Below are 19,252 nucleotides of genomic sequence, written 5' to 3' on the forward strand. Positions count from 1 at the left end.
TTGGACAGTTTTTTTTAAACAAATTAATTCTCTGTCAAAACAACGACCCCTAAAATATATGAATATGAACAAGTGTTTGTTTGGTTTTTAGACCAAATTGCATCAACAGAGACCTCACTTAACATGATGAAGCCTGGGTTTACATGGAGATTAAAGTACAAAGTTGTACTGTCATGTTTTTTTTACTATTTCCAGTTAAATGTATGATTTATATATATATATATATATATATATATATATATATATATATATATATATATATATATATATATATGTATGATTTATTTATATATATATATATATATATATATATATGTATGATTTATTTATATATATATATATATATATATATATATATATATGTATGATTTATTTATATATATATATATGATTTATTTTTATATATATATATATATATACATATATATATATAAGGGGTGCAACGATACACAAAATTCACGGTTCGGTTCGGTTCGATACTTTGGTGTCACGGTTCGATATTTTTTCGATACAAAAAAATGTTCATGCATTTTTAATTTGTCATTTATTAAAATTATAAATATATATTTTAACTCAAAAGTACAGTTTTTAAATTTAACCCTAACCCTTGTGCGTGTTTTTTATTTTGACAGCGAATGCGCACCTGCGGACCACTTATGTGCAGCCCTGGTTATTTAGCTCGTCATATCGCAGCCACAGAAATTCTTTTGTCCATGAAACCATAAAGCTGCACTTTCTTTTTGCCTTATAGTCTGATTTGTCATAACTTCTCCGTTTTGTGGTAAGCTTTTCTTTGGCTGTCACTTCTTCACCCTGACCTGTCTTATTTGGCTCAGCAGAACTAAAATATATATATCCTGCTGCTTTTACACACGCACTCACATAAGCTCAGCGATTCTCTGCGCGATCAACCTCTCACATGTTTAAGCTGAGGGAGATTTCACTTGTCATGTTTGCATAGTAAGCTAACGATTAATAAGACGATGTCAGAGGAATTGGTGCACAAATTATCATCACTCACCAATCAGTGCTGTCGCTCTCTATACACAGTTCGCACGATTGCAAAGTGAAAGCAAAAAAACAAGCGCAAATTCAAACGCGACTTCAATGTCACATATTGACAGTGGCTCACCGATGCCAATGACATAATTACCCAGCTACATTTCTGAAAGAATGCAAAAGCATTGACATATATTTTTCCTACAATAGCCCGACGGGCAGGGAAGAGATAGATTTTGGTAGCCCGACTGAAAAAATCGTCGGGCTAGCGATATTGCAAGCCCTGTATCTGATTGAGGAATCACTCATCTTTGGAAAAGAGAGTTTATTACAGAGAAATGTCTCTTTCCAAAATAAAAGCTATACTATCCGCTTCTTCTGGGCTATATTCTCAGCAGCATAAGGAGAATCATGTGCTAACAGCTGTCTAAATGACTCTGCTAAAGTTAGTATCATGCTTGCTTTTTTTTGTCTGCTTCCACTTGTCTTTGCACTAGGATGATGTCGGCGTAAATGTGCAGTCATATTCGTTGTGTTCCCACTAGTGCATTCAGGTTAATCTCGTTGAAATGACCTTAACGCCACAACACGGCAAATCTCCGTTAACGAGCTACCGCCGATCGCTCCGTGCATGGGGCTAGACGGCCAACACGTTAACAAGCTAACTGCGCTAACACACTAGTTCACACCAATGTAATTGAGCATTGCATGGCACATCCAACATACTGTTTTACTTTAGTCCATGACTCGCTTACCTTCAGGGTCATACGTCACATGAAAACCAAAATAATTCCAAACGCCAGATCTGAATGAGGGTCAATTTGCCTGTTGCAAGGAGAGCTTAACTTCTGTCTCGCTAGCTTGCCCTGCGCTCTTCCTTCTGACTATGCTGTCTGTGTTGAGCGCTCAGTAGATCTGCGCTCGACAGTGCAGCCTAGGCGGAGTAGTCGAACGCAGATTCACTGAGCGCTCAACACAGACAGCATCGTCAGAAGGAAAATTGATAAAATAAATTACAAATGTTGTATTGTTCGATACATATGCGTACCGAACCGAAAGCACTGTATCGAACGGTTCAATATCGATACGAATATCGTTGCACCCCTAATATATATATATATATAAATAAAAGACACTTTATTTTAAAAAAAAATCCACTCTTCGTTATTTGACCTTTTTTTTTTTTTTTTTAAATCCCATTCTCAAAAGTACCCCCCCTTTTTTTTAATATATATGTATTTAATTGAAAATTTGTCTATGTAGTACTGGACTGGACAATTCTGTTCTAGAAGGAACAAATCATCCTCTCTTTACTGTCATCCTGAAGGAGAAAGAAAGCAACCACATGTGGCTTGATCCATGAGCTACACCGTCTCCAGAGCGTGAAATCTCTCCATTTCTGCTGAGCCGCCCGGAGGACAGCAGAGCAAAGCTCTGTTCACGATGGCTCTGGAACTGGAGCATTAAATGCAATTTCTAGCAGGTTTGGTTAGAGAGAACAGAGACATTGAGGGTATAAAAGAGACAGTCGGGGAGGATGACAGAGGAAAGGAACGGCTTTGTTTTCAGTCAGTAAATGACAAAGCTTCATTACTGCATGTCATCGGGTTGTCTCTGCAGCATGGTCCGTGGCCTTCTCTATTCTTTCTCTGGGCCTCATTAGGTTAAGTGGTCTGCATGCACGCACAGAGCTCATGTAAAGACATTTGGATCGTCTGCTTAAACTGAAGCAGAAAGAATGATGACGTTGCATTTTAGTCTGCAAAAAGTTGTTTTTGTTTTTTTTTCTGGCTCTTTTCAAGTAGCTACGTGTAATACATATTTTTCCATATGTTGCTTCTACGTATGTACTCCATGATCCCAAATTTTTTCCTGTCTTTTGTGTACAATTGACTGAGGCTGTGGGCAGGCCTCAGTGTCATCTGGATTATGATAGGAGAACATCATTCAATTCTCATTTTAGTGCAAGTTGTTGTCCAAAGCACTTCCATTTGCAGTATACTTAGATATGATCCAGTTATGTGTTTGTGCATGTTTGACTTACACTGTGTTGGGTAAAGGCAGAAGCCTCAAAACCTTTAAAATCTATTTAATACAATTTCACATTGAGCTCTCATCCCTACCCTTAATCCTTCTCATTACTGCAACAAAAAAAGGGATGGGGGTCCAATTAAGGGAATTGAAAATGTCTAAAAAGGAAACCTTGAGACTGTATAGTTGAACTTGTTTTCACAGGCTTGTAAAGCTTGGGAGAAGGTCTGTAACATAGCCCATCTGGCCCCAGAAAGACAGTCAAAGTGTGCAGCAGGGGAGCGAGGATGAGAGAAAGGGAGGGCCAAAGGACATTCAGTACAAGCTTTCCTTGCCAAGGCTCTGTATTGTTAATGCATGTCATGCAGTTTCAGAGTGTTCTGCTTTTGTGCCTTGATTCATTGTACTAGCCAGTAAGCATGAGGGTGCATATAAGGCCTCTTTATAGAGCTCAAGTTAGTGACAAGGTCAGACTTGGACAGAGATTTGACCTTAATGTTTTATATAAATATATCCATACTTAACAAAAGCTGCAGGTACTGTCGAGGCACTGGCAGCACGTTCCTCTCTGGAGCATATCGTGCCATTAGGTTAGACAGAAAAAGAAATGAATGATTGTTAAGAGTCAGCAACGGTTAACATCCTTAAACCCTCAGTCCTTTAAAGTTTTGTGTCTCACCTTCTGCTTTTTAAATGCACATTGTTCTCTATCACCTTTTGTGAGTTAAGCTAGAACATTGCATTGTGTTCTTGCTGCATTGAGTTTTAAAGACATAGAAGTACTTAAACCAGTTCTGGATGTGGACACAGTGGAGTGCTTAACAATTATTTTATGAAGCTAAAAAAAGAAAAAGAGTTCTTGTACCCCGGGGCAATGTCATATTAAATATGTTAAACACTTACATAAGTGATTTTCCTACTGCCATCCCACATTGTGTCATAGAAAAATAGTTTATTACCCTTTATTTTCACATGATTGCTCAGTACTAGAAACATAGCAAAAGGCTTTAAGTGTGTATAATGCAATATATGTGTGTATGCATGTGTGTGTTGTGGTGATACATATCTGCACCATTATATTGCTAAAACTTTAAAACGATGAACGAACAGTCCGATCATCTAATTACTCTTTTTTTTCCTGGGTTGCCAGGGAAACAGTCAAAGTAGGTTCTTTGTAGAAACCTAGTTACTGCTGCTTGTACTAAAACCTTGGTACTTTCTCACTACTAACAGGTTGTGACTATGTGAGAGGATGTTTCCATAGTTCATCTGTTAAACTGTGAGTTTTAGGCTCAGCTCTATCTTCGCTGTTACAGCACCTGCAGATTCCTCTGTCAGTCTCTTACTCTATTCTTTCCCACTTGTGAACAAAACTCGTGAATTACTTTTACTACTTGACTTGAGGCAACTACTCTTTCCCAACATATGGCAGGCATTCCACCCTTTTGTAACTAAGGGCAGTGGTATCAGATCCGGAGGTGCTAATTGTCATTTCACCTGCTTTACAATCAGCTGCAAACTACTTCAGCGTCTACAGTGCCTATAAGTTTTATGCTTAAAAGCTGCAAATAGAATCTGTGACAAAGCTAGGTCTGGTTTAGCTTAATTTGTACAATTTGCCAAAGAATGTCTTGAAAAGGAAGCCACTTAATCACAAGGACATACAGACAGATCCACGCATTATCACTTAGAACAAGATTTTACAAGCCATCTCATCTGAAGTATATTGCAGTGTAAAGTGACCCTCTGGTGTCTTGTGATGATTCCTCAGCACACATTCAACTATTTTATTTGGTATCTGTTACATGATTTGGCAGCTCTTGCAACAGTCAGATCCAATGTCGTACCCACTGCGTGGGACTATTCCATGAGTTTCTCTCCTGGGTATTAAGAGAGACACTGGATATCCTCACTACTCCATACTGCTCACCAAGTCTTATTTAATTTTATCATCAGATAGAGCACATACCTGAACTAAGCTTTGAGTGTTCATGACATTTTTGTAGCTGTCAATGGGATGACACAGCACTGCTACTCTGGCAAAACATCAGGAGCCAAAGGCTTGACATGCTATTTATTTCCTCATAATCACACTTTAGTTCCCAATTTTAAGTTTATAAGAGGGAGAAAAAGACGCTTAGTTGTGGAAATCTGTAATTTGGCAAGAAACACGAGAGGCTTTAATCCAAGGCATATCACAGAAATCTAAGGAACTGCTGAGGGCTGAGACAGGTCATCTGAGGACACGCTGTGTGTTGCTGTCTTTACAGTTACACTTAGGGAAGAGGCGGCGTTCAGCCTGTGCCATTTAAATCCCCCGAGAATGTTAGGTCACCATATCATTGTGCCAGAACCCAGTACTAGCTTAGGTGATGAGACTTTCTCAACCGGCTTAACAGACAATTCTCTACAAGAATAGAAAGCATTAGGTAATGAAGCTAATTTTGGTTTTGAGTAGTAGCTTGAATATCAGTGGAAGTAAAAAGTGTAATACAATAGCTGTGTGAATGTATTTATACTAATAACTTTCTTAGTGTTATGCTCTTAGTTCTGCGTGAACTAGAGATCGCACTCAAAGTATGATTAAGAATACTCACAGCTGTTTCCAATATGTTGAGTATAGCAGGCTTTTGATTAGAGAGTTACTGTTTTAAATATATTAGCACAAGCTATTTAACTTATCCTAGTAGAAGCAAAGGAGTTGAGGACTGTTTGTACTAGGCTACCACAAGGCGCGAATCTGCATAAATGTGTGAATGTGAAGGAGGCTGGTACTAAAATAGGGTATGCACACTCACTCCCTGTTGTCTGCATTGATAACCGGTTAAGAAAAAACACAAAATATGTGATTTGTTGGGATTTTTTTTTGTTTTTTTACTTCATTGATTTTTGTGTCAAGGATTTTTGGTCAATTTATCAACCAAGTAGCATCTAATGATTTCATGTATGTGATTCTTTTCTTTTTTTTAACTGTTATTTGTTTGCCCTGATGAAAAGCAAACAAGCGCTTTCAGCCTTGGTATTGGATATCTGCCAGTACCAAGTACCTGTCCAATACCGGTGTTAAAATAAAACACTGTGGTCCTTCACCTAATTTATTTGCAGAAGTCTCATTTCGGTTCATTGCGCCATTTATGGTCTTACTAGTTCCAATTCTGTATCCTCGCAGTTTCACTGTGGGTGCACGACTTCACATGTGCATTACTTATGTAGTGTAGCTGTAAAGCAACAGTCAAGTTGAGGACATGTCATGTTACAGAAAAAACAAAGCCTTCCAAACAAGTTAAACACTGACAGCAAAACAGACAGAAAAGACGTCGTCGTCATCAACAGAGCTTTTATCAACTCACATAACTGCTGTTGATCATAAACTATGCAAACAAATAAAGAAAAGCTGTTGCCTCCTACATGCTGTTAGCTCTCCTGCTAGGAACTTGTGCGCTGCTTCTAATGTGTGGCTGCAAACAAAAAACAAATTGAATGGTTTTGATCAGTCTGTTGTCAGCATTACCTGATATATATTTTTTGAGCCGGGATTGGACCACTAGTCCTTCCCAGTGTCACATTGGAACATCCCGGTCGTGATCGTCTCACCGGCCACGACTGTAACTCTAGCTGTGGTTTTAAGCAATGAAGAAGGGCTGCGAGGCAAAGCCCCCAGCACATGTCCACAGGAAAGCAGTGTTTAAATAGCTGTGCCGAACACTGACCAGGTGTTTCAAATTTCCACCAATTTCTCTCAGCTCCGGAAAGGATCCCCCGCAACACAGAACAGACAGTCGCGCCGCAAGAGGGCTTGGGAGTGTAACAGTTCCCAGTTTCAACAGCAAACACTGTCATTTTTATTTTTAGAACAGGCTTATGGTGTTTTCAAGTAAGAGTAAGTCACTCCTGGAAGTCCCTGGGTGTGATGAGTTTTTGTCTAGCATTTTTGTGACATTTTGCTTTGCTTTGTCTCCTACAGGGTTCTAAGCGTCTTCTGAGATCAAACGAGTATGTCCTCCCACCCAGTGGACTGATGGAGACAGATCTGGAGCTCACATTCTCACTGCAGGCAAGCGCTCTGACATTATACTGTGAATTCTCACACAAATATGGCGGTTACTTGAGGAGCAAGAGCGTGTGGAATCTGTTGTCTACCCCATTTATAGATCAAAGTTCTGCAGCATCTCCTGTGTTGTTCTCATTGACATTTTTAAGGCATTTGTAGACTGCAATAGTAGAATGCAGTTTACAGAGGTGAAAAAATTAAGTGAACGAGTTTTATAAAGTTGTATAAAAGATAAAAATGCACAAGTTCAGAAGAGTAAGAACTGGGTGAAATTACAGTGATGTTGAGTGAAGGCTTGATGCTGGTAAGATGGAGATGACATGTAAAGATCTGGGACAGTGTGACTTCCGAGGGAGGCAAGTACATCCTAAAAGGTTGAGAAAAAAGTGACGCATTTTTCTCATAAATGCATTTATGGGCTCTAGTTGTGAAAATTTAAATTCTTCAATGGCAGTCCAAGGAGCACAGTGGTTGGTAAAATACCAGATGTATCTGATGACTAATAATATGCCTGTTGCCACAGTATATACTGCGTTTGATGGCAGTTATCTGTGGGGCATCTAAACATTTGTCAGATCAGGATAAAATACTGCCTGGAAGTAAAAACAGTCAGAACTGTTTTATTTTATAAGTATGCAGCAAAAGCTCTTACGTTTTACAGGACATAATGAATTTATTATTTTGCTTGTCTTACTTGATTTGTCTTATTTTCAGTACCCCCATTTTCTGAAGCGGGATGCCAATAGGCTGCAGATTATGCTGCAGAGGAGGAAACGTTACAAGAACCGAACCATCCTGGGCTACAAGACTTTGGCTGTGGGAGTTATCAATATGGCAGAGGTACTGCACAGTGCCTTAACTAAGGCAGCTATTTCACTCACTTACTTTTGTTTCATTGTAAGCTGTTCTTGAGGAACATTTCATTTTGCTTGGAGCCTGCGATGGCATTCTTCTTTCACAGTGATTGACATGGCTATTTGCTTCTGTTTATCATGTCTTGGTTGCCAGAGAGAGAGGCCCTCCTGTGATGCACGTTTTTTTTTTTCTCAGATGACTCAGTCATCACACATATTGCCGTATGAGATTATGAACCATCTGGATCTGCCTTCATATGCACTTGTATAAAAACAGTGCAGTCAGGCATGCTGTGCAGAAACACCTGAGTGAGAGCTGGATGTTTGTTTGAAGTGGAATTTTTTTTTTTTGTCTTGATTGCAGTCCTTTAATGTGAGTACAGTGCTCAGCTGGATCCTGCACGTATCTTCGGCCATCAAACTGCTATATTTGACTTTCAAAATGGCCGTATTTGTTTTTCTGTTATCAGTGTTGATATCAGACGTTGAAACTTTGCTGCAGTCGTTCCACTGTATTCACTCTCTGCAAACAAGCAAAGATCACTGATCAATAACTGTCATCCCCTCAAAACTGTACAAAGCCGAGTGTGCTCCATGGTTGGGGTGTTTGTTTTGTTTTGGTTTGTTTTGGTTTTTTTGGTGGTGGTGGTGGTGGGGGGCGTCTTCAAGACTGCCATTAGGTTTAGACATAATTATTGAGTTCTACATTTATCTGTAGAAAGAAAAAGGTGACAGTTCTCATTACAGCACCTGATGTGCCTCTCCAAAGTTATTTTCCAGCAGGAGCCCCAGGACGGCAATTGATGGACAGACTAATGCATTATTGTATTTTAAAATACCACTCAGCTGTTGTGCTGTTGGTGCTTGCTGCAATGAAGCAACTCCCAGACCTCTATGAATAAAGCTAGATAGGTCATTATTGGATGCTGTTGGGTAATTGCGTTGTCATCTGCTGTGGCGTAAACCCTCTTGTGCCCTCATTCTGAAACTATCGAAGCATTGTGTAGGAGGAAGTCGCTTATTGGACTTTGAATGGAACATTCAAAGTGCACCCCTGTCAGCGTTTGAGCAAAATGAGCCCACTCTCTGTACAGCAATTCATCAAGTGAAATATTGAAAGCACCCCACAGATGGAGCTCGGAACGAAAGCTCATTCCTTCTCATCTGATTCAAAACAGTTTATGTAAACTGTGTTATTCTGTTTGTCTGGGTGATATGCACAAATTGGCTTGGCTCCTCTAGACATTCAGTTTTTGTGCTAATGAAGATTTATTTAGAGGTAGCATAGCTGTCTGCTTGTAGTCAGTTGGTGTAAAGCAGTGTGGCAGAAGCCATTTTGATCTCTGAGGGATCGTTATCTGCTCTGTAAAGAGACAAATTCTTCCATCCTGATTGTCTGCTGCGAAAAATGTTTGTATTTTCAATATTTGATCCCTCCTGCTCCAGCGTAGCTCCAAAAGATTGATATGCATAGCAAGTATCGAAGTCATGAAGTCTCAGCAAAAACGTTAAAAAAAGAAAGGTATAAGGAACTTTTCAGTGAGGGACAAAAAAGGACTAAAGTGGGGGTTTTTATACCTCAATTTTCAGCCTGTCATTTGAATGGATTCTAAAAAATTATTCCTGGCCTCAATGTTGAACTATGTCCAGGTGATGCAACACCCAACAGACGGAGGACAGATTCTGGGTCTCCATAGCAACGTAAAGGAGGCGCCAGTGCGTGTGGCGGAGATCAGCGTGTACTCTCTTTCCAGCCAGCCCATCGACCACGAGGATGGTAGCGGCCAGGCTGGCCGCAAGACCAAAACCTCAGGTGGGCACAGCAATCTCTCACCTGCCTGTGTTGGGTCTGTTAGACAGGCCTGCACCCATGCTGCCCAGCCAAGTTCTGCTTGTAATTTTAGCCAGCTCACCCTACTCAGGCCTCTTTCTTCCCTCCTTCCACATGGCTCCTATTTCCCAACTGAGGACAGAATAAACTCTATTAATCCCAGGCTGTGCTGTGGCCAAGGATATGTTATTCTCTTTAGCTATGGTTGTAATGTTGATTTGAGAGTTGAACAGATGTAGGGCCTATTACCTTACACAACTCTAATTCTGGACTGAGGAGAAATACTGGGCCCTATTCGGACTCCGTGCTTTTATCCCGCTGTGCTGATCCGTCGCTGTTCTGGATGTTATTAGGGAGGCCGCTCTAACATAACAGATGAGCTCATGCACCAAGTATTAAACTGGTGTCACTCTGAGGGAAGAAAAGATGTTTGCCTTTCTCTCCTCTGCAGTGATCTTTAATAGCATCCATCCCACCTAGGAACGCAGAACAGGATGTTTGACGGGCAAAAGGAAGTCTGCATTAACATTTACCAAAAAAATAAAAAGTAAAGATATTCCATCACCTGATTTGCCCTCAGCTGTCAAACTAACAAACTGCCTCTTTAAAATGATGTCCAGTTCAGATGACACAGAATTTATTAACCATTAGACCTGAAAACTAAACAAAAAGAGCTTTTCCGTGCATTTTTGTATTCTCATATATTTTGCCCATTATTCTTGTCCTGTAGCCGAAACAGTCTACTATTAACAAACAGAAGAACATTAGGCAGAAAACTGAAAAACCTTCCCCGCACAAAATGTAAAACTGCCTTTGGCCTCACCCTGATATGTGTGAAAAATGGACTAAACATTTAATAACAGCCTGATTTACATCTTATTAGCATTATGCAGTTTGGTATGTGTAAGACATTATGCTTTGCACTGGCAGGGTAAGAAGAATATTTAGTGAAGAAAACCATGTTAAACATTAAGTTTAGGAGGTTTCACTTAATAAATTCCTGACCAGAACAATTTTTAGAACCAGAACCATTGTTTTATTAGATATTGCAGTCATCTTGGATTATTGTTTCACACTTTGTATCTCTGTCTTTTGAACTTTTAGAAAAGATGTGTCTTTTCAAAACTTTAAATTTTAACCTTTTTGGTGTAATGCTGCTAATGTTAGCCTAGATATATTCCTCTAGACTTATACCTCAATGTGTTTGTTTGTGTGTGTGTGTGTGTGTGTGTGTGTGTGGTTGGCGTACCTCAGACCGCTCCCCAGATATGGATAACTATTCTGAGGACGATGACGACAGCTATTCGTCAGAGCAAGAAGCCAGTGATGACGCAGTTCACGGCCAGGTTCGTGCCAGAGAATGTTTAGATCCAGACAAATGTATAGTACATACACCAAGAAATAAAATCTCCCATATAAACAAAAGAAGTCTACATCAAATGTTATTCAGGAAGTAGAGAGGGTTTTTTTTTCTTTGTTTATAAAAATATAAGAGAAATTGATTTTAATAATTTCTCTATTTCAGGATCTTTACGATGAGGACGACGAGGTCAGGAAGCCCAAGAAGGCCCGCAGGAAAATGATCCGAACCACTTCCATGACTAGGGTTAGTAGCTTTCTTTTCCACTGTATGCAGTTTTCCATGCTCAGCAGTCACTTTGTGAATAGCTTAAAACCTGTGTTTGCTTCTCTACAAGCTTTTAAGGGAAAGCACACACTGTGTTCCTTGTTCAGGCCATTAAGACAATGTGGACAGACGTGTAAATGAACCCAGTGAAGTGGCTAAAATGGCATCCAGTGAACAGTTACCTGGAGTGGAGCTATCGTGCTTATTTAACTGTGACTTGGTATCCTTCTATTCTGTTAATCCTTCTCTCGTAACTGCATGTGGGGTTTTTTTCTGTTTTTCTGTTGCAGCAACCTAACTTTAAGCAGAAATTTGTGGCCTTGCTGAAGAGGTTCAAGGTGACCGATGAGGTGAGTTGCAAAAAAAAAAGGTAATTGCATTTGTTTGAACTGACACCGCATAAGAACATGTTCAATGTCAAAGCAAATGAGGGATACAGCATCCTCCTCGCTGTGCCCCCAGGAATTTCTGTCCTTCTCTTATGAAATCTTCTGGAGGTCAGCTGTGAAACTTGCATTTAGTAAATTACCCTCGAGGCAGGACGGAATAATCTCAGTATTGACTGTCTAAGCAGCATTCTGTTACATCACTGCTAATGTGCTCCTGACTAGAGGGCAATCACCAGTAGAGAAATCACTGCCACAACAGGGTTACAAGCATCATTACGCTGCATTACATTTCTCCTCACAGATGCACATTTCCATTAGCAGCGATTTATATCTGGAATCCATTAACCATCTTATTTTTTACTACTTAATGCAATACAAAATGTATTATTTAGATTTGCGCTCTTGTTATGAATAAATGTCTCTCAGCATAATGCCTTGTAATCAGGTCATCAGCAGGACATTGACAAATTGTATGCAGCAACCCCTACATGTCCATTAGTGCATAATCTGTGTTAAGCCCTTTGGATGAAAATATTATCCTTGAACTGTAAGAAATCTATAGGGAAAACCTGGAACATGCCTTGTTTCTCATCTTTCTTCCTCCTTGTGTTGCAAGCAATCCAATAACTATATCAGCGAGCATGTTTCGAAAAATCCTATTCATAAAAACAAGTTATGTGGGTTTTCAGACTGAATGGGGATTCGTTTATATGTGATCAAGATCTAAAAAGTTCTGTCTGAGATATTTAACCTAGTGCTGCTTTCACCAGCATTTTTGCCAGTGTGTGTGTGTGTGTGTGTGTGTGTGTGTGTGGGGGGGGGGGGGGGGGGGGGGGGGGGGGGGGTTGTTGGATGGTTCTGGAAGCTCCAGGTGGCCCGATGATCTTTTAATCACGCTCCCTGTCGCTAATCTCCTTCTTGTGGCTGCGGCTCTATAAATACATAGCCGGGAGGAGGAGAGGGGACAGACTGTGTTTGTCTGCTCCCTGCCAGCTCCTGCACTTATGGAGTGGCATTAATCACCTGATTAGTCCACAAGCCTGGCTGTGTGTAGTTCCTATGATATACATCTCCACTGTGCAGCTGGTAGAGCAAGGCTCAGCATCTTAGCACTTCGCTAACGCTCACTTTTTATTAGCTCTTCTTTGAACTAAGGCAGGACTGTGTATATATATATATATATATATATATATATATATATATATATATATATATATATATATATTACATACAGATGTTTGTTTTACAGCTTTCACTATTCTCATTCATTCTTGAAGCTCCATTACTCCAGCTGTGAAAGTGATTAGTTTATGCACAGCACCCAGTAACACCCTGCCCTTATTTAATCCATGGCCATAATTACAAATCCTTGATTACAGGATACTGATGATGTGTCTATCCTGTGTGGCAGGTCCTGGACTCTGACCCAGTAGACCAGACACAGGAGGTTGAGGAGGATCTGGACTTACTCTATGACAGTCTAGAGGTGTATAATCAGAGTGACAGTGGGCCAGAGATGGAGGACAATGAGAGTGTCCTGAGCACTCCTAAGCCCAAACTCAAGTATGTCTGTCTTTCATATTTTTTTTCCAGATAAAATGTTTATAGTTGAAAGTTTGTATGTGGTTATAGGGTGAACTGTTACATTTTAAAAATGTTAAATAATGATCGAAAAGTACGCATATACATTGTCGGGAAAAAGCACCCATTCATTTTTATACTGTGATTTGATCTTGAACTTATTCTTCACCTTTAGCAGCAGTAACCATGACAGATACTTTGTGTCTGTAGGTCAGACCAGCATTCTTCTTCTGCAACCTGTTTTCAGTTCAGTAATATATTTTTAGGATGAGTGACTCTCTCTAGGTCATTCCACGTAGTAGTAGTTTCAGTAGCTCTGAATGGGTCACTCTGAAAAGCAGATATTGTTTGAAGCTGTTCTGTTGTAGATTTACTGCAGTGTTTAGGGTCATTGTCCTGCTGCAGTGTCCTTTATGATGCCCAGTCATTGAGATCATCCCTATTTATGAACAGATATGTTCACCATCTCCAAGGATTTGGCTGGGAACATGAGAGTACTGCTCGCTCATGTGGTACTGACCTGCCACATCCTAAGTCATATGCTGCTTTAGTATTTATGCTGTATAAAATAAGCCTTTAAGCTACATCCAAGACCATAAACTCATAAGGGAAGTGCTTGAGTTCAGAAATAAAGTGAGAAGTAGCATTGTTTCCCATTTGACTTGTATGCAATTGGATGCCTTTTGGTAACCGGAGAAGTTGCCCTCTGCAGGCTGTAATGAAGAACAAAGGGGTGAGGCTTGAACTGTGAACTGGAAGCTACATCAATTTAATAGTCGATGTTTACAGGGACGGTTTGACATCAACAGATTGACAATTTATATGTTATTGATTTATAAATATGCTTTGGGCTTTCGGACTATTGACTGCACGTAGCTTTGAAGGTTCATAGTTTTCTAAACTACACTGTAATTGTTTGACACCTGTAGTATGGACAAGAGCAATATGAATTTTGCTTTATTAGTTCAAAAATGTTTTTTTCTTACTTTGATGCCCATTTTACTACATCTTAAAGCAAACGTTTCGATCAATCCGAAGGCTTCCCCTACTTAAACTGTTTGTTCTTGTCTAATTCAAATATTTGCTCTTGCTTCTAGGCCGTTTTTTGAAGGGATGTCTCACTCCAGCTCGCAGACAGAAATTGGAAGCATCCACAGCCAAAAAAGTCAGCAGAGAGAGATGTCATGCCCTGTGAGTTGATTAGCACGAACTCTATGAACAGACCCCTTTGCCTTTGAGTTGCACTGTTTATCTATAAAGTTCTGCCTCGCAGTTATTTTAGACGTCCTTATAAACAGTGTTACGTAAAAGACTTTCCCCTGTATTGCCCCAGTGTTTAAATTCCTGGCAGCCCTCTGTTCATATTGTGGTTCAGGGATTCCCAAGGATACTAGAGAGAAGATATTCTTAGCATGTCCGCCATGTGGACCCTGGCAGAAAAGGACTGGGTCCTGCTGTCCTTCAGAATTTATAGGGTCTGACACAAAATGACCTTTTCACCACCATCACTGCACACAAATATGCTCCCATTTCTCAGAGAGAAGATTGGATGGAGCAATCCTGAACTCCTACTCAGAAATTTATGGCCCATCTGAACAACAAGAGAGACACGTTGAGTGTGATGGCGAGAGAGCGAGAGGTGTTTATAAATATCAGGGAATCCATTTTGGCGTGTAATAAAATGGCCCAGAGCAATTCAGGCTACTACATTCTAGTCGAACTGCATAAACATGTCTTGCTGCCAGAATGTAAACTATTTAATCTAATATTTAAATAAATCACACTTTACAAGAGCCGTTCAAACAAGATGAGAATTAAAAACAGGAATGTGCCTCTTGTGCGCACTTCTGGGGTTTATATATATTTCACCAAGCAGTAGTGAAATGTACAGGCACTATAGGTGAGGTATTTATATATACTTACCCTGTAAAACTGGTCGGTTACAAATCTTGCATTTCATTAATTATGACATGAGCACTTCCATTTGGAGCTTTTATTTTCACCAGAAAGGTGAGCTTCATGGTTAAAATGATCTAATGTGTTGGCATGTGTGTTTTACCCCCCAGAGTGGAGACTTTCTCACTGTGGACAGATGTAAAGTACAAGGGGGGCGATATCAGGATGACAGTGTCACAGACACAACCATTGGGGTATGTTTTTGGAACAGTCATACATTTTTTTGTTTTGTTTTTTTTATCCCACTTCTTTCTTTCTTTCTTTCTTTCCTTCTTTTTTTTTCTTTTACTTAATACCCTTGAGCATCCCTTTCTCACATTTTTCTTTTCCAACCCCCTACCCTCTCCACTTGAGTGCCCTTTTGCTCCCGTGGGTCTTAGTTGTTTTCCGGGAAAAAGAAAAGAGGGGAGGGAGCGTGCGAGGGCATGCAAACTAAACAGCATAGTCATCCATTATGGATCAGCAGAGCAGGCAAGGCAGCTTCATGCTGGATAAATCTTGACTGATGAGGATGGAAAGAGGGGTGTTTGTGTTTGTTTTTGTTCTTGTGCTGTCGGGTCGGTCTAACCTTGTTCATCGAGCTCCAGCCGCCCCTCTGAGCCACTCACCACCCCAATCCACTGAGTGAGTTCAAACTGAATATCTAAGCTGCAGGAGCAGTGTTTCCCCAGCCACCTGCTAAGAGACCATGACTTTTTTATCTCGTATGTCATGGTCGGCTTACACCATTATCTCAAACCTCAAAAAAATGAGCTCAGTTATTCACCAAGCCAGTATCTTTCTAGCTCCTCACCCTCCACCTCTGCTCTTTCAACTCTCGTCTTGGCAGCAGGAGGGCTACACACAAAACCACAGAAAGAGAAACTGATGCCGTTTGAATTGGAGATGCCATGCAATACCTGCGAGTGTTTAAAAAAGAAAAATTCAAAATCGGAAATATTCATTTTAAAGGTCTTGATCTTTTAATGTGCATATGGAAGTGTGTATGCAGGAATGATATGTTTGACTGTATGTTGGACATTTTGACACTCGCCTTTAATGTGTGGTTTGATCCAAACTTTGAAGTACTTTCTAATTGTGTGCTTTACTATGCAGACACATAGAAAAGCGTTACTGTAGACACACAAATAAAACGTTAGGTGAAAATTTTGGTTGCCAGGAGACAGTTGCTGGGAAGCTCATTGGCCCATGGAGTGCGTATGGAGCTTTTTTCTGACAGCAGCCGATTTGACATGAAACAGTTGATAAACAAAGCTTTAATTAGCAACACATGCTTACCTGCTCTCTTCACGTTGCAACGGCTGCTGGGAAAAAGCTCTGTTTCAACCAAATTGTAATGTGACAAATGGCTGGACTCAGCCCTGCAGGTTGAAACGTACTTTTGCATCTTTCTTCTGGATTTTTAAATTTTTTTTTTTGGTCTTGTTTTTCAGTCTTTTAAGTATTTTAACTGAGCTCTGTAACTTACAGAAGAGACAAATTAGCTGTTATTTTCCATAGGCCTGGGATCATGGAGCCCTGGTTAATTTATTATTAATGCATGACTCCAGCTAATATTCGTTGTTAATAGAAATGAACTGTCATATTGTTTTATACAGTTTTGAAATGTTGAAAAAGACGTGACGTTAAATGCACTTGTGTTATTTGCACTTTATTTTTTGTTTTCCACTAATCTTGTAGTATGACTGAGTTAGATTTTCTCTCTCAAATTGATTGTCTTGAACATTTGCAAACCTGCAGTGCCTGTGTTTGATAAACATTAGCGTTGTCCTCTTACAGCCCTCTTGGCTCATCTTTGCTCCCCCCCTTTTGGTTCAGGAGCCAGAGACTGACGACAGCGGGCCAGGGCCTGGGGAGGTGAGCAGCTGGGATGTTAACATTGAACGGGTGCCCTGCTCCGTTGGCAAGCTCTGCAAGACTGAGTCCCAAAACCACATGTCTCCCAGGTAAAGTGCTGATGACTACATCTGGGAATAAGCATTCAGTATAGATCTAATGTTTGTCTACTTTAATTGTTAATTTGCTTTTCTTATAAACCGGATCATTAGGTTCTTTTTTTTCTTCCTGACTGTCATATATTTTATTCTTCGCTTGTTGTCGCCTCAGTAAAGTGGAAAACAAGCTGCAGAGACGACCTCGCAGCACCTCCATGAAAGACAGGCAGAATTCCAAGGCCCAAAGCGACAGGACCAGCAGCATGGAGTCTGAGTGCTCCCCAGACTCAAGACTCATAGCGCAGGTAGACAACGCATCCAGGATCGAGCATCAGACTCTGTTCTTTACACTTTTTTTTTTCTTTTCAGTCCAGTGGAAATGTGCTGACTTGTGTCATTGTCATACTTTGCGCTCCTAATTTGTGTCAAAGGTTCCAAGGAAGTCCGTCTATGACCAACTAAACCAGATTCTCATCTCTGACGAACGCTTACCAGAGAGCATCATTCTCATCAACACTACAGAGTGGCAAGGACAGGTCTGTTTTTCTATAAGTAGCATTGAATCATGAATTCCTTTACTTTCATTTGTTCATACATGCGATAGAACCACACGGATCATGCAGAACAGGGCTTATTTTTACCCATGCACACATTACAGTGTTGCAAAAAGAGGAAAATACAAAAAAAAATGTGTGTGTGCTTCCGAGTAGCATTTTTTTTTTCTTTTTTCCAACCCTGCCTCTGGTATATCCATTAACTCATCGTGTCCCTCTCATGTGTGTTTCTGTGCAGTATGTAGCCGAGTTGCTCCATGAACAGAGCCAGCCCATTGTGTCAACCTGCTCTGCTGCAGATGTTCAGGCTGCCTTCAACACCATCGTTACTCGCATCCAGAGATTGTGAGTCACATACATGCATACATACACACGCATTGGCTGAATGACACAGCCCATCAGATGGCGTGATTTTTATTGTTTATTTATTTTTTATTTTTTTTATCTCATTATCTTGAGCCAATCTTCACCGAACTATATGTGTTTGATGGCTACTCACTAGATAATTCCAGGATGGTATTGCTCATGCTGCTAAAGCGCTCACTGTGCGTGAACCCATTCTATCAAAATACGGCCGTTTCCTCATGAAAAGCTTAAGTTCAGCTGCCTTCTCTGTTTCCTGGATCCACCTGCTCGGCTGTCATCTCCTCAGGATGTCATGTCAGTGGGAGACGAGGCTCTCTCGGTTTGCTGTACTGCTTCTGTCAAACATGTTTTTCTCCCTTATTCAGCTGAACTGCAACTTTTTAGCGCTTTAGACACCTGCTCCTCAGTCAACGCATTTACTCCAGCTGGGGCAACGTCACGCAGAGCCGCGCATGTCGCTGATGTTAACGTGCTTGCTCAGTGCTGTGCCACCGCTAACAGAGTGATGTTTTCTGAGATGTTGTCACTTGGAGTAAACACAACTTTCTTGTCTTTTTAATACCAAATGTATCAACATTCTCTTCTGCTTTAATCTCTCTTGACATTACCTAGAAATTCTTTAAGATGATCCATTATATGTTACAGCATGTAAGTACTTTTAGGGTTTGATTGCTGCTTTAGAAAGAGCTTCGTGAAACTTGAAATTATTTGCGGGTTTAAGACTCTTTTGATGAATTTTTCCTGGCTAAACTGAATTTATTCTTCTTTCTTTTTTTTGTCGTTTAACTTAAAGATGGAATTGGTCTTTGGTTTATTATTGTAGGAGTAGGATCTAAAAAATGTTGTGCCATTTGCTCTAGAAAGGCTTGTAGATACTCGCAAGTACCTAATAAATTATAGCCTATGACGTATTTTGGCTTCCCAAAAAGGTAAGACCGGTTTTAAACCAGACGGATCTTATTGAGAAATAAATCTCTGCTTCAGACTTCTGTCACTTCTCTCACACTCATGCTCTGACCCATATTTCTAAGAAGTTGGATCTTAGTCTTCCTCTTAATTACTCATCTGTTGTCTCCATT

General features: G+C 40.2%; 1 protein-coding gene across 3 annotated transcripts in view; it reads left to right on the plus strand.

Annotated features, from left to right (window-relative positions):
* LOC146695770 (phosphofurin acidic cluster sorting protein 2-like) overlaps positions 1-19,252 on the plus strand; it is a 47,355-nt gene that overhangs the window by 21,559 nt on the left and 6,544 nt on the right. For 2 of the 3 annotated variants that reach the window (XM_085478176.1, XM_085478178.1), the window contains exons 3-15: positions 6,995-7,084; positions 7,796-7,921; positions 9,586-9,743; positions 11,016-11,112; positions 11,292-11,372; positions 11,684-11,743; positions 13,194-13,345; positions 14,461-14,554; positions 15,430-15,513; positions 17,099-17,265; positions 17,426-17,558; positions 17,685-17,789; positions 18,046-18,152. In XM_085478176.1, the coding sequence (XP_085334302.1) occupies positions 6,995-7,084; positions 7,796-7,921; positions 9,586-9,743; positions 11,016-11,112; positions 11,292-11,372; positions 11,684-11,743; positions 13,194-13,345; positions 14,461-14,554; positions 15,430-15,513; positions 17,099-17,265; positions 17,426-17,558; positions 17,685-17,789; positions 18,046-18,152 (1,454 nt within the window). The remainder of the gene's footprint in view (positions 1-6,994; positions 7,085-7,795; positions 7,922-9,585; positions 9,744-11,015; positions 11,113-11,291; positions 11,373-11,683; positions 11,744-13,193; positions 13,346-14,460; positions 14,555-15,429; positions 15,514-17,098; positions 17,266-17,425; positions 17,559-17,684; positions 17,790-18,045; positions 18,153-19,252) is intronic. The other variant, XM_085478179.1, reaches the window with a different exon arrangement.

This window comes from Copadichromis virginalis, linkage group LG13, assembly GCF_057382275.1.
Source record: "Copadichromis virginalis isolate Kocher_CV1m ecotype Utaka linkage group LG13, C_Virginalis_male_GT1.1, whole genome shotgun sequence".
Taxonomy (NCBI): Eukaryota; Metazoa; Chordata; class Actinopteri; order Cichliformes; family Cichlidae; genus Copadichromis; species Copadichromis virginalis.